Raw genomic sequence first — 16,123 nt, 5'->3', positions numbered from 1 at the left:
TTGCAAGCCCTTTACTTCCTGCTTCAGCCTGCAAAGATAGGGAAGAAGGATTGGCAGACATACTATAGAGCTTGTAATTTGGTATGGATAAGAGACCTGATATTGTTGAAGAATAAGAGGTTATTAACTTTAGAAGGTGCTGATCTCCCCAAAGGTTAAGAACATAAGAGAAGCCATGTTAGATCAGGCCAATGGCCCATCCAGTCCAACATTCTGTGTCACACAGCGGCCAAATATATATATATATATATACACACACACACACACACACACACACTCTCTCTCTCTCTCTCGGCTTGGCTTCGCGAACGAAGATTTAAGAAGGGTGCAATAGTCCACGTTTGCTGCAGGCTCGCTGGTGGCTGACAAGACCAATGTGGGACAGGCAGGTCCGGCCACAGCGGCTGCAGGGAAAAGTCTGATTTAGGGTTGGTCCTGTAGCAGTGCGATTCTTCCTCAATCTCCTTTTGTCCTCAAGACCAGCTATGCGTGTGTTCTCAAAGGAAGAGACAGCCTGGTGGATGGTGTGCCTCCATGCTTTGCGATCTGAGGCTAGGTCAGACCACTGGTGATGGTTGATGTGACAGGTGCTAAGGGATTTCTTCAAGGAGTCCTTGTACCTCTTCTTTGGTGCCCCTCTATTTCGATGGCCGGTGGAGAGTTCGCCATACAGGGCAATCTTGGGAAGGCGGTGGTTTTCCATCCTAGAAATATGCCCTGCCCAGCGCAGCTGCGTCTTCAACAGCAGTGCCTCGATGCTGGTAACCTCTGCCCGCTTGAGGACTTCAGTGTTGGTCACAAAGTCACTCCAGTGGATGTTGAGGATGGTGCGAAGGCAGCGCTGATGAAAGCGCTCAAGGAGTCGCAGGTGATGACGGTATAAAACCCACGATTCGGAGCCATAGATGAGGGTTGTCATCACAACCGCTTTGTAAACATTGATCTTTGTGCCTTTTTTCAGATGCTTGTTGCTCCACACTCTTTTGTGCAGTCGGCCAAATGCACGGTTTGCCTTTGCCAGCCTGTTGTCAATCTCCTTGTCGATCTTGGCATCTGAGGAGATGATGCACCCCAGGTAGCTGAACTGCTGGACTGTCTTCAGAACTGATTCACCCACAGTGATGCAGGGAGGGTGATAATCTTCCTGGGGTGCAGGCTGGTGGAGAACTTCTGTCTTCTTCAGACTAACTTCTAGGCCGAATAGCTTGGCAGCCTCTGCAAAGCAGGACGTCATATGCTGCAGAGCTGATACCGAGTGGGAGACGAGTGCAGCATCATCAGCAAACAGTAGCTCTCGGATGAGTTTTTCCATTGTCTTGGAGTGTGCCTTTAGTCGCCTCAGGTTGAACAGGCTGCCATCGGTGCGATAGCGGATGTAGACACCATCGTCCTCATCTAGATCTACTGCGGCTCTTTGAAGCATCATGCTAAAGAAGATCGTAAAGAGAGTTGGCGCGAGAACGCAGCCTTGCTTTACACCTGTGCCTATTGGGAAGGGCTCCGAGAGGTCGTTGCAGTGTCTGACTTGGCCTCGCTGGTCTTCGTGTAGCTGGATGATCATGCTGAGGAACCTTGGGGGACATCCTAAACGTTCCAAGATTTGCCACAGGCCTTTCCTGCTAACGGTATCGAAAGCTTTGGTAAGGTCGACAAAAGTCACATACAGAGCCTTGTTCTGTTCCCTGCATTTCTCTTGGAGCTGCCTGAGAACAAATACCATGTCGGTGGTGCTCCTGTTAGCTCTGAAGCCGCACTGGCTCTCTGGGAGGAGTTCTTCTGCAATGGTGGGCACCAGTCTGTTCAGGAGTATTCTGGCAAGGATTTTGCCTGCGATGGAGAGCAGGGTTATCCCCCGGTAGTTGGAGCAGTCTGACTTTTCCCCTTTGTTCTTGTATAGGGTGATGATGATTGCATCGCGAAAGTCCTGTGGTAATTTGCCTTGTTCCCAGCAGGTGACAAGTACTTTGTGAAGTGAGCTATGTAGCACTGTGCCCCCATGCTTCCAGATCTCTGGTGGAATTCCATCAACTCCTGCTGCCTTGCCACTTTTCAGTTGCTTGATGGCTTTAACAGTCTCTTCTAGGGTGGGGATCTCATCCAACTCTGTTTTCACCGGTTGAAGTGGGGTGAGGTGGATTGCTGAATCTTGAACTACGCGGTTGGCACTGAAGAGAACCTGAAAATACTCTGACCACCGGTTCAGTATGGATGCCTTGTCTGTGAGGAGCACTTGGCCGTCTGCACTATGCAAGGGACTCTGAGCCTGATATGATGGATCATATACTGCCTTCAGGGCTTCGTAGAACCCTCTTAAATCACCAGTGTCTACACACAGCTGGGTTCTCTCTGCAAGCTTGGTCCACCACTCGTTCTGAATGTCTCGAAGCTTGCGCTGGAGGTTGCTACATTGGCAGACATACTATAGAGCTTGTAATTTGGTATGGATAAGAGACCTGATATTGTTGAAGAATACACACACACACACTGTGGCTAATAGCCACTGATGGACCTCTGCTCCATATTTTTATCTAACCCCCTCTTGAAGGTGGCCATGCTTGTGGCCGCCACCACCTCCTTGACACTCATACATGTGGTACCAAACCACATCAACAGTAAGTGTTTTTTCTAGGCATGAAATTAGGAAAGCGGTTTATCAAACATGGTCATGGATCAAACCACAAATATATAAAAGCTTTCCGAGGTGGTTGTCTCTAGTTGAAGCACTAGTATCACCAAATTTGTTTAAATGGGAAGAGAATCTTACTTATGAAAACTTATTGGATGGTCTAGGTAATTTGAAGATAGAAGATGATATGCATTTAGATTAGTGGACCAAATTGCAAATTATATCTAGGTATGGGAAGAATAAAGAATTTGACTTTACAAAGCAAATGAATGAATTTGATAAAATTATGATAGGAACTGAAGAAAAACTTATAACATGACTTTATGACTACCTGCTTGAAATGAAAATGCAAGAAGAAATTGTGAAAGAAAACATAAGATGGATGCGAAGTATCAGGCGGAATATTGAGCTATCGGCATGGGAAAAATTGTAGAAAGAAAACATCAGAATTACAAGATCAACAGCTTACAAAGAGAACTTGTATAAGATGGTACATAGATGGTACATGACTCCTGATAGACTAGCTAAAGTATACCCAAATACTTCTGATAAATGTTGGAAATGCCAAAAATTAAAGGTTTGCTATATCATATATGGTGGCAGTGTGATAAAGCAAAAGCCTATTGGAAGCAAATCCATAGTTCTCTCCAAAAAACTGGTTTTTAATCCACACAGCGGCTAGATTAGTTTATGTGAAGTATTGGAAATTGCAAAACGTACTGCAGAGAGAAGAATTCATTCAAAAACTATTAGATGTTGCAGAAATGGACTATCTTTCAGTTAAAATGAAAGAGGGGAATATTCAAGAAAACGTGGCAATTTTTATATGAATGGTTAGGAATAACATTGAAACCTGAAGACTAGCTTCAGCCTCCCCAAGGCTCTGGGTGATAGGGAAGGATAGATGGATGTATAGCAGGGGTGGCCAACGGTAGCTCTCCAAATGTTTTTGCCTATAACTCCCATCAGCCCCAGCCAGCATGGGCTAATAGCTGGGGCTGATGGGAGTTGTAGGCAAAAAACATCTGGAGAGCTACTGTTGGCCACCCCTGATGTATAGAATGCGTGGAATGTGTGTAGAAGTTATGGAATCTATGGAATGTACAAAGAAGAGAACTTAGTATGTAAGTTGATTAGATAGTAGGATATATGAAGAAAGGGGTCGGAATTAAGGGAGGTGGTGACAAGAAAGTAAGAAGTTGGAGTTTAACAGGGAAAAGGAAATGTAATTGAATTAGATATATCCTTATATCCTCCAGTTTAATTGTCAATTGCTAGTTAGTGGTATGTTATTTGTAGTTATTTATATTTGTTTCTTGTGTGTGTGTGTTGGTCAACCCTCTGTTGTGCATGGTGTTAAATAAAAATCTTATACACGAGAAAATCTATTCTGTGTTTTCCTTTCAGCTTTGTCTATGATGCAGTGTATTTTAATGAAGTGGAGCTCAGTTTCACTTTTCAGCATTTATATGGCCAGTTAGAAGATGTTCCTTGCTGGAGTTGTTGTGGGACCTTGCAAATAAAGGGTTGCTGCATTGAGCCAGCATGTCTCTGCTTAGTGGACCTTAGAACTGCTGCCTAGTGAGTACTCTAACCTGGGAACCCACAGCCAAAGGGGGATATTACACTGAAGAGCCATTGCCAATCTGAGTAGACTGGGGGCAGGGGGAGAAGCTTGCAATGCCCAGCCATTTCATGTTTTCCTAAGCCTAGAGCATTTTATAATTTCAGTTTATATGTTTAGTTTCTTCTGTGATCCTTGTGCTTTTTTTTGATGCTTTATTTTTAAAATTGCATTGCCAAACCCCACTATTCACCCACCTTTCCATTTTAAACAAAACATCCCAAGAGTTTTAAGTATGTTTGTATTTTAATTAAAAATATCTTAATTGTGTTTCTCTGTATTGTTTATAAAGTTTATATCTCCACCCTCTGGCCCCACAAAGTCCCATTTATGTCAGATCCAGCCCTCGTAACAAAGGAGTTTGACACCCCTGGCCTATTGTTTTTTTTGTGTTCTTCCAACAAATAGAAGTGTGAACAAATCTGATCCTTCTCAGTCCCCTTCTTTCCCCTTCACAATATTCCATGTTGGGCATTTGCAGTGCCAAGGCTTATAGAGTAATGGTCTGTATGTCTGTTTACAAGCCTGCTGTCATTCTTGTTTCAAGGGAGGCTTTCTGTATAATGGAACATGCAATATAAAGCTGGGATAGTCACTACTATGCCATGGAAGAAATGTGCATGTGAGCATGCACAGGCCTTTGGGCTCTAGCACAATTTTTATAGAAAGGAAGCATTAATTCTAAGGCAAATTTTGGAATTACGGACAAAGCTGATTGACACATTGGTTTTGTAAATATGATGAACTGCAAAGTGAATCTTTTGAAGGACTTGTCTCTTCTTAACATAGAAAGTGACATATGAATTGAATGTACATAAGTTGTCTTTATATTACTACAATCTTTCCTCTGAGCACTGATAGCGACTGGGTGGATTGAATAGGGCTTCAGTTGCACAGGTCTCTTGCACAGTGAGGATTAATCTCTTTCAGCCTGCTCACTGGGTTTAAGAAGGATGTGTTGAGCCCAAGATCAGGTGATGACGAGCTGCCAAAACAAGGTTTAATGAAATGTAACATAATGACATTTGGGGCCCTTGTTTTATTGAAAACAGGGTGTACTCCTGTAGCTTTTCTGGTTAAAATGATATATGGTACATTACGCTGAATAGAACTTTTTAAAAATAAAAATGTTTTATGATGGTCACATGACTAGCAACAAATAAAAGGGATCGTTCAGAGCTGAAACAGATGCTAGCCTAAACTTTCTGAACTATTCTGGCAAAGTGATAAGGGCTCTTAAGCTGCTTTTTCAGACTAGTCTGGGTGAAGTGAACTCTCTGTCAGTACAAGTCTCCATACATTATAAATATTATTGTTACATGTAGTAGAAGTAAGGAGGTAAGGAACAGTAGAAATAAGTATTAGTAGAAGTAAGAATTTTATAATTCCAGCATACTATTAAGGGAAGTAGGGGTACATTATGTCCATTTATGTCGTATTTTAAAGTGTTTATATTCCTTATCAAACTCATGTAAGTTTGGCAGAGTGACCCTGCATGTGGTTTTCCACACATGGCAATGTACACATTTCCCCTATGTGCAGGTGAAAGTAAAAAAAAAATCTTGGTTATATGCCAGGTACTAGATTCTGTTTGCATCATCAGCCCCACTTGTAGCTTGCATCAGTGAATGTTTTGAAGGACTGCCCCTACCTGTATAGGCTCATCCTAAGATTTGGGATGGGTTGTCACTAATATGTGGGTGATATTCAGTTCTATCTTGTGCTTTCGTTTGATCCCAGGGAAGCTATAGAAACTAAACCAGTTCTTGGAGGCTGTTTTGGAGTGGATAAGGGCTAATAAATTGAAACTTAATCCTGCCAGGATAGAAATGCTGCTGGTGAGCAGAAGGATTGACCTAGGATTTAAGGTGTTAAAAAAGGTAGTCCCCTGTGCAAGCAGCAGTCGTTTCTGACTCTGGGGTGAAGTCGCATTATGACGTTTTCGCGGCAGACTTTTTACAGGGTGGTTTGCCATTGCCTTCCCCAGTCATCTACACTTTCCCCCCAGCAAACTGGGTACTGATTTTACTGACCTCAGAATGATGGAAGGCTAAGTCAATCTGGAGCCAGCTACCTGAACCCAGCTTCCACTGGGATCGAACTCAGGTCGTGAGCAGAGAGTTTGACTGCAATACTGCAGCTTTACCACTCTGCGCCATGGGTGTTACCCAGTCTTAATCGATTGCATTCTCCTTGATGGTTCATAGTTTTTGAATACTCTTGAGCCCAGGCCTGTTGTTGAATAAGAGCCTTTTACCAGCTTTCACTGGTTAGCCAGCTGAGGCCTTGTCTGGGCACAAAAGATAAGGGCACAATGGTGCCTGCCCTGGTTACATGTAGATTAAATGACTGCAATGCCGTGAAAGTGGGGCTGTATTTGGAAACTTCAGTTGGTACAGAATGCTGCAGCAGTAGGTTGTCGGGACCATATAATTATGTCTTAATCCATCAATACTAACACCCAATCTGTGTCTGGGCACAATTCAAGGTGATGTTGTTGACCCTTAAAGCCCTATATGGCTTGAGACCAGCATACGTTTGTTACATTGAGTACCCTACCAAATCAATCTACTTCAGTGTGCTAGTTTTTAAAATAACAAGCCGTGAATTGTGCCTAAAGTTCAGAGGGTTCACATCAAACGCTGAGGCTGGAACAGAGCTGACTATATTTATGGCAAACTGGCTAGCAGCTACAGTAAATCTTGAAACTGGAATTACAAGCCTCGTGCAGCAAGCTTATTGCACTGGCAAGGTATGTGAAGAATCCACTTCATCATCATATACCAGAGATATATTGGTAGAATTCAAGGAGCTCCGAACATGATACAAGATTCTTGCAGAAGCCAGGGAGAGGGGCAGTTTGGACTATCAGGGGTTAAAGATCCAGGTGTATCCTCATCTCCCTCCTGAGTTATTAAAGATCAGAAGCGATCTTAAAGGCACGACAGCTAAACTGCGGGACTTAGGAATAAGATATCATTTGCTCCAAACGGGCAAACGTTGTGTGCAACAAGGTTCAACTTATCATACTGCCCATGACTCTGCCTCTGGTGAATTATTGCTGACTGCTTTAAATTCCTCCCCCCCCCCCTTCATCTAAAGTAAACAAGAGGAAGGAGCGCTCTCCCTCTACTCCAGATAAAGCAAGTCATGTATGCGCTTCTGAAGATCATGGAGATTTTGAGGAGAGTGTCGACTCCTTTTAAAAAATGAGGTTTTGGGTACAATTTATACTGGAAGCATAACTCTCTGATACTAGAGAGTGGTGGGACTGTTGTAAGTGTCTGGGCATATCCCCCCAAGGTATAATCAGCCCATGGAAGGTGGAGTCTTGTGCTTCTCCAGTTGTTAAATTTTAAGATCTCCAAGGGCTGAGCTATATATTATATTATTTGTAGCATCACATAGCTCTAATTTGATTTGAAATATATAATGTAAAGCTAATATAATGAGCTAAGATTAACTTGTGAATTTTATAAATTTTATTATTTAATCTTTGAGAGAAGAATGGAAGAAGATGAAGAAAACATGAGGATATATTTAAGTGATATTAAGTTTGTACAGTGTAATAGATTTTTTTGGAGTTGTTAATTTTTAAATTCTTCCTTTAATAAAGAAAGAAAATGCAAAAAAACAAAACAAAACCTAACATTCATTGATCCCCTGAAGTGAATTGTGTGTTGCAGAATGTTGGCGTTCATAAAGCCATATATAACAACAGATGGACATTGGTAATGGAATAAGCATTGTGGGACCTTGTATGAGGATTGAATAGTCTCCTAGTGGCCCTTCTATTTTTATTTCTCATTATTATTTAGTTCATTCAGGTTTTCAGTGTGTGACTACTTCTCTGTCTCTGCAAAATGAAAACACAGCACGTATTAATATGCTGATCCTTTTTAAAAAATATGTACAGTGCAGTTGGTTCTTTGCTGAAGTGTGAATGTATGGTTTTATGAACACATCTGTGTTGTGATGAATGAACTAAGCCTGGTCTTTTTGAATTCATTAGTAATGTGTTGTTGTTTGGAGCAATGAACTGTTGATTGAGTTGTCCTGGAGATACTTGCAACTGCCGTGGCAAGTCATTGGTCACAGTGCTTTAGAAAATGTTCCTTGTGAAACAGTTGCATCCCTTTATCTCTCTGCTTGTCACTTTGTGCTCTGCTCAAACATAACATTTCTGACTTTCCCACCAGAATAAGTTTCCCGTGATGCAGTCTTTCATATTGTGAGATCTGACAATATGAAAGACAACTTATCTATTTTCCTGTATTTTTCTTCCAAGATAGGACTGGGCTTCATGGAATAGCTTATACACTGCTGCAAATGCACAGGAAGATGATTCCCAGTATAGCTTTTAGAATAGATAGCTCATGTGCCCTATGCATGACCTCCTTTCAAACTCATGACTAGTTAGTGTGGTTTTACAAAGGGGCTCAAATAATTTAGGTTCAGGCTTCCCTTACAGGTGATAATGGTTGGGATTTTCAAGTGTTCAGATGACTGCTCCTTGATCCTTTGACTGAAGTTCCTGGTACTTTATTAATAATTTCCTATTTTGATCCAGCTGTGCTCAGTGCATTGCAAACTAGGTATTAATACCATCCAAGAAATACCTAAATAAACTAGTTGCAGAGATGCAATGTAAATCACATGACAGCCAAGATGCTACAAGGATAAAATTCTGATTATATTCTCTATTTTATTATTATGGACCATGTTCTATAAGAGCTTCTCTTTGTGATACTTTTCCACCATCAAAAAATCTTTAACAATGATTTGATATTATTCAGGCTGCTCATAGCAGCTTTATTGGTGCTTTGTACTACCACCAACTCTTCACAAAAACTACTTGGGGGGGGAGATCTGTTCTTATAAGCCTGTGTTTCTCATACATCAATATAATTCTCCTTGTCTGTAGATCGATCAAGATGGTATCTGAAGAAGCTAAAAGTGACTTATGAAAGCTCATACCCTGCCACAAATTTCGTTTAGGGTGCGACTAGACTCTTGCTCTTTTCTACTGTACAGTAGATGTTAGCTGAAAACAGATTTATAATGATTGTGTATAGATAGTACTTATGGTCCCTATCTTTAGCTTTTGTCTCTTATACCAAATATGCTCAATTCATACCAGAATTAATTTCCTTATTGCTTTGGAGTTGTTTGGGTTTTGATTGATTCAACTCAACAAAAATTGGCATCAAATTCATTAACTAGAAGTGAGGGTCAAAGTGGGAGTAAAACTTTATACCCTTGTTTACCACAACACCATACCTCCCTGTTCTGTGGAACAGCTGTCTGAGAGAGGATCCCTCCCCAGCTCTCCCAAAGTAGCTCCCCAGTAATTAGGCCAATCAAATGCAAATTTCCTCAACAGAAATTTTAAATCTCACAGATTGCTACAATCTGCAAAGCAAATCAACTTCTTCTCATTTCGTAAACTTTACTGAGACAACCCTGGACTCATCTGGCTAAGACTGAAGTTCCATACAGGATGAATGGATCTGCTAGAGAGATGCTGTGCTTCAGAGCTAAGATGTTAGGGCACCCTGCCCTGAATTTCTTGGCCAATGCAGCCAGCATTCACACAACATCTGCAGATTAGTGCCTCTCCCCTTAGCAGTCTAAAGCAGTCAGGCGCAGCTCTCAGCCAAGTCCAGGATAATTTTTCTTTGTGGTTCAGAGCAGCAGAGGCAAACAGGACTTTCAGCATAACCTACCTCACAGAGTTGTTGTGAAGATCAAAAGAGGAAGAGGAGAATGATATAAACTGCTTTGTTCCACACTGTGGAGAAAGAATGTACTTTCCTAGGTAGAGGCTGCAGAGAGGAGGGAGGAGATGGAAAGTTGAAGTAAAATCAGTTCTCCTACAGAAAATGGCTGCCGTGGGTGGGAAGACACCAAGGTTGATAGGAAGACACCAAGGTTGAGGAGAGTTAATGCCTCCATTTGGGTGAATGGGGCGGGGGGAAGAAAGCAAGGGTGGGGGGACACTCACCCAGAGCCTCTTTCTAGAACCCATTGAATTTCCCTTCACAATGGGCCTTATTTCTAGTACCAATATAAATTCCAAAGACAAATAATAAAACAGTAGAAACTCAGCAAAGACTTCTGAGAACAAAAATAATAAAACATATATTGAAGAATGAAACCAGCCTCCATAATTTTTTTTTATCTCAACAACCCTCCTAAAGAGTATACTTTCTCAACAGTTTCCAAAAGCCAGAAAAGTTTAGATGTCTTCCTTACTGCCTCCAGAAGGCTGTTTGAAAGTATGGAGACATCCACAGTAAAGATCCAGGAGTGGCATAGGCAAGTCTACCAGATCTACAGGAAGGGATAACTAAAGATCTTGCTGGAAGAAATGGTGCTTGAAACTCCTTATGATGTGAGATCTTTATATATTGAAGGCACTGGGAAACTGTCTATGGCAGATCATCTTATTTAGGCAGTGGTTGTGTTTTATTTATTCATTCATTAATTTATGTATATGCTGGGAGAAAGCCTGTGGTTAATCTCCAATGCCTTGGACCACACATTTTGAATCTCTTAAACACCTTCTGTCAAGAAAGAAACTGAAAGTTTTCACTTTCAAAGGAAACACATCTTCAACTATTAAGCCTTCTGCTGTTCATCACTGTCACCTATGTAAGAATTCTACTTCTCTGTTCTTTCCTGATGTACTATTTAAATTATTTACACATTGTCTAAATGGTTTACAATATTGTCTATTGAGCAAATGTAATGGCAAGGACCCCTGTGATGAACACATTCTGGTGACAGTTTTAAATGAATTTTTGGAGAAATGATCATTCTATACCAAGCGAATGTCACATTAAAAATTATGTTTTTATTTTCTTCAGGTTTCTGCAGGCTCCATTGTGCTGTTTGAAAAAGAAAACTTCTCTTCGTCAGCAAAGATAGAAGAAAGGCCTCTCCCTCAGGGAAATAAGCATCTTTTACAGTGGGCCCAAAAGGCATATGGGGCAGTAACATCTTTCACTGAACTCAAAATATCCAAAAACGTTTACATCAAAGTGGGTGAAGGTAAGTTTTGCAAAATATAACTGTTAACTTACTGTATTTCCTCAAAAGGAAGGCAACCCGAGAAAACCCTGACCTCCTTGAAATGTATACACTAAAAATATATTATGGTATGTAACTGCAACTTGTATGCAAATACAAGACAAGCCCTCACCCCCAACCTCAGCTTTTGAAGGCATACGGGGCAGGGAGAACTAGTCTTGCAGTTGAACATTTTTTTTTTATTTTTGATGCTTTTCATACATTTGTTTCAGATGGAAAGTGGTTTATCAGCAGTATATTTGAAAGTTGCTTTCTGTACACTTGTCATGGCCTAGAATGCCAAATGTAAAAAGAACCAATTTCAGGGACCAAAAACTTTCGGTTTCTGAAAGCAGTCTAGCCCCCCAGTAGCCAGCCCAGAGCTTGGAGGTGGAGGGAGATGTTGTTACAGCAATAGTACTTACCTCAAGGTCACACTGAAGGACTAGGGACTGTCTGTTTCCTCAGCCCCTCCTCAAAATGGTTGTGTAGAAAGTTGTAGATATGGTAGTTGGTAGGACTAAATGTACCAATTTTGTGGTATGGTCTTTGGTTCTCTCACTTGGTGTGCCGATCACTGGATAACTGAGTGCTGGATAACAAAACTTTTGCTACACTTATTGCTTATAGAACACTTCTAGTGTCCCCATTCTTTTTTCTTTTCATTCTTATAACTATCCTTAAAGAGGTTATAAGGATTGATAGGAAGCTGAGGTGCAAACTAATTTGTTTGGTTAATTGAGGGGTTTTTTGTGGTTGTCCAGGAGCCTTTACTGAGGGTTTCCAGGTCTACTTCAGATGTCACTTTTATTCCCATGATAAGTTAGAGAAATTTCACCAAAACATTCAGGACAGAAGAAACTTCTATTAATCTTTGTACCTAATTTAAGAACGGAAGATGAGACCTCCTGGATCAGACCAGTGGTTCATGTAGCCCAGCGTCCTCTCTCACACAGTGACCAACCGGTTCATCTGGAGGGCCAACAACAGAGCATGGAGCCGGAGGCCTTCTTCTGGTGTTGGCTTCTGGAACTGGGATTCAGAGGCTAGCTGCCTCTGAATGTGGAGCTTCCCTTTAGTCACCAGTGGCTAATAGCCACTAATATACCTAGCGTCCATTAATCTATCTAATATCTTTTAAAACTATTTATTCCTGTGGCCATCACTACATCTTCTGGCAATGAATTCCACATTTTAATCACTCTCTGTGTAAAGAAATATTTTCAGGGTAATCACTCTCTGTGTAAAGAAATATTTTCAGGGTAATCACTCTCTGTGTAAAGAAATATTTTCAGGGTAAGAGTGTCCCACCAAGTGTGCAGAGACCAGTGGATTGAACTCTCTTGTTCCTCGTCCCTGGTTCCTAATCTAGTAGCAGTAAATGTGGAGTGGTACTAGTTCTCTTGCATCTTCTTTAGTCATCATTCTAATAAGTATAGGAAAACATGCTCTTTCTTATGTGAGATGTCACAGTGGTTGCAGTCTTCCTTAGGATTTTCCAAGATGTCCTAGTTTCCCATTTCAGTTTCCTATCTGTGGTCACTGATTGCTCCAGTTTGATACTGAAACAATTTCTTTTTTTCAGTGATTACTAATTTCTGGACTGCAGCCCTCATGGTTTGCGCTATTATCATAGTGAAACCTTTAAAGAGAGAGAGAGACAGAGAAGGAGAGAGTTCCAGCTGAGAATAAATGTGGTTGCTGATTTATAACTCTTGGCAATAATAATTTATTGAGGAAAGCTGATACATGATGAATGGCTCTGATATTCATAAAATGTGTCTTCGTATTGTTATGCCAGAACACTCGTGCTTACTCCTACATTGGACCTTGTTGGCCAGGGTCTTGATGGTAACACCTAATTTTTTGTAGAAAGAAGCAAAACATAATTTTCTCCATTTTTAAGATAAAAGTGCTGCTTAGAAAAAAAAAATAGTAGGGCCCAGGGTATATTTTTTTTTTTTTACTTTACCAGGTGAGCCAGTAATGTAAATAAAGAGGAGAGAGATCTGCCAGTTTCATATATGGTCTCAGTGCTTTATCTAGCCGGTAGATCAGATGTCCTGGCATTTACAATTTCTGATGTACTATTTATGTGCTTCAGTGTAATGGAGAAAATTTAAATGAAGATTACCAGGATTAATAAGATAATTACAATATTTTTCAGAATTTATTTTACAAAATTATATTTTTGTAAAAAAAAAAAGTCCTTTCCTTTTTTAGTTTAGAGAACTAAGGCAACTTGTGGGAGAAAGTGATAAATACATGTAGAAATGTGACTGATCTAGTGAACTGGTTTTGAAACATCATGAAATGCGTTCAGCGTTGATATTTCTGTGAGGAACTACTTTTTGAGTTTCCTTATGAGACTCCTATAATGTTTGAAGACATACCACCATTTGAGAATGAACAGTTACATAGATTCCTATCATCTGATCATAATCCCATACCCAGTTAGGTGAAAATTCAGCTCAGCTCAGTTCCTTTATTGGCATAAGGACAAAGTTTGAGTCCAGTGGCACTTTTAAGACCAACAAAGTTTTATTCAAGGTATAAGCTTTTGTGTGCATTCACACAAAAGTTTATACCTTGAATAAAACTTTGTTGGTTTTATTCCAACAATTATTATGCCCACTGGCACAGAGTGGTAAAGCTGCAGTACTGCAATCCAAACTCTCTGCTCATGGCCTGAGTTCGATCCTGGTGGAAGCCGGATTCAGGTAGCCAGCTCAAGGTTGACTCAGTCTTCCATCCTTCCGAGGTTGGTAAAATGAGTACCCAACTTGCTGGGGGGAAAGTGTAGATGACTGGGGAAGGCAATGGCAAACCACCCCGTAAAAAGTCTGCCGTGAAAACATCGTGATGTGACGTCACCCCAGAGTTGTAAACAACTGCTGCTTGTACAGGGGACTACCTTTACCTTTACCTTTAGAACTTTATGGTCAGATGTGTTATCAAACTCCAGCAAAGAGTGTGTCCTGTTTGGTAAAGAGTTTGTTTTTCAGTATCCAGATGACTTTGTTTTAATCATCTAAAAGTTTGAGATTCTTCTTAACATAGAGAGAATCGATAGTGATACCAATAGACTGTATTTTCTGTAAAATTAGACATGAGCAATTAGAGAGGAATCTGATAGCATATACAGCACATAGCTAGGGGATTCTGCCCTATAATGGAAGTGTAGCCAAAATGTCAAGGTTAGGAGACAAGCTCTGGTCTCTAACAGGCTCTGCATGTCTCTGAACACATGGCTGCATAGCTTACACAGTTTGGCACTCCCAAAGTACGATGCAAAAATATTGCCTGAATCTTGAGTCCAACACATTTGTTTTTCAGCACATTGATTGAAAGCACTAATACAAATGGGAATCTCAGAAATTAACTGGGCTACCAATTTAGCATTGAAAACATGGATTGCTACAAGTATATGTTGGCCACTCATCATATAAAAGAAATATTCAACAGCAGACATACTGCACTTGGCCAAATTAATTGCTTGTTTCTGCTGTGCTGCCCAACTAAAAATTTACTCCCAAATATTTAAAGTGGTTTACTTGTTCAATGTCATTACTTTTAATGCGCCTGTTAAAACATTTCTAAGACCTCAAAAGCATAATGATTTTTAATTTCTCAAAATAAACACGTAATTGAATGGTTTCACAATAGGATACAAATGCAAGTAAAAGGTGCTTAAGACCCTTCCAGGAGTGAGATAGCACTATAACTTTATGGTAAAGGTGACATTTGTATGTTAAGGGATGATGCATTACTGCAGAATAATACTATAGCAAAACAAATCCCATGCTGTTGTAATGACTGAAGAACACTACAATAAAAAACCTGTTCTGGAAAGTAGATAAGTATTGTCATGTTATTTCCCATATTTTTAAAATATATATATTAATTCTTGATATAATTAATAGACTTCAGGTCTGAAATGAGCATTGACTTTTTCATACAACAAATTTAAATAAAGGGAGAACCAATGAGTAAGGGAGTAAGTGGACAGACCTACCTGATTTGCAGAGTTGGATGTGGGCTAAGGCAGTCCTGTATAGGAGTGCTGTACTTTTAACAGTTGTTTTAGAAGAGGAATACTTTCAAGTAGCAGCTTCTGCTTTCAGTTCAGCATTGTAATCTGACAACCGTAAGGGGGCCATGAGGGCCAAACAGCAGTAGAGTAAGGAAGGGGATAGGGGTATAAATGTTCCTGAGATTTTGAATCCATTGAGGTATTTCTTGGGTGTGTAGGGAGGAATTGGATACAGAATTTTGGAGGGAAATTATTTAAGTGCTTGCCAAATCTAAATTTATCCTCCTACTTTATGAACATAAAGTCCCTAATTTGTAACTTGTTAGGATATGATATTGTACTATCTTGCATATTTATGACATTTAAAACTGTATAATTTTGTTCAAACAAAATTGTAAATATACGCACTAGGGGAGAGAGAGAGAAGATAAACTACTGTAAACTATTAACACAATTCTTTTGATTTCGCGAAGTAGGGGAAAAATAAAAGTTGAAAATGAGACCCAATGTGGTGTAGTGATCTAGGCAAACCCAGTCCAAATCCCCACTGATCCATCAAACTCATTGGTTTAACTTTGGCTAGATACTACAGATAGAAAGAAATAGGAAACAGGCATATTTTTTAAAAAAGTGTACTAAAAACAATCTTCATATAGTCATAATATTAAGGATATTATATATTTGGATATTGAGTTAAGTTAAACAAGACTTGACTACATTGACTTCATGCACACAGAACGTCATATTAACTGTGAACATTAGTCACCAT

The 16,123-nt window shown here is 40.2% G+C and overlaps 1 protein-coding gene across 1 annotated transcript in view; it reads left to right on the top strand.

Moving 5' to 3' along the window:
- The window catches only part of TGFBR3 (transforming growth factor beta receptor 3), a 200,922-nt gene that overhangs the window by 140,034 nt on the left and 44,765 nt on the right, over nucleotides 1–16,123 (top strand). Inside the window, exon 5 of the mRNA XM_060232181.1 lies at nucleotides 11,120–11,303. Within this exon, the coding sequence (XP_060088164.1) occupies nucleotides 11,120–11,303 (184 nt within the window). The remainder of the gene's footprint in view (nucleotides 1–11,119; nucleotides 11,304–16,123) is intronic.

This window comes from Heteronotia binoei, chromosome 2, assembly GCF_032191835.1.
Source record: "Heteronotia binoei isolate CCM8104 ecotype False Entrance Well chromosome 2, APGP_CSIRO_Hbin_v1, whole genome shotgun sequence".
In the NCBI taxonomy this organism is placed as follows: domain Eukaryota; kingdom Metazoa; phylum Chordata; class Lepidosauria; order Squamata; family Gekkonidae; genus Heteronotia; species Heteronotia binoei.
The sequence above is the reverse complement of the archived record's forward strand: the minus strand, read 5'-3'. Positions and strand labels throughout refer to the sequence as shown.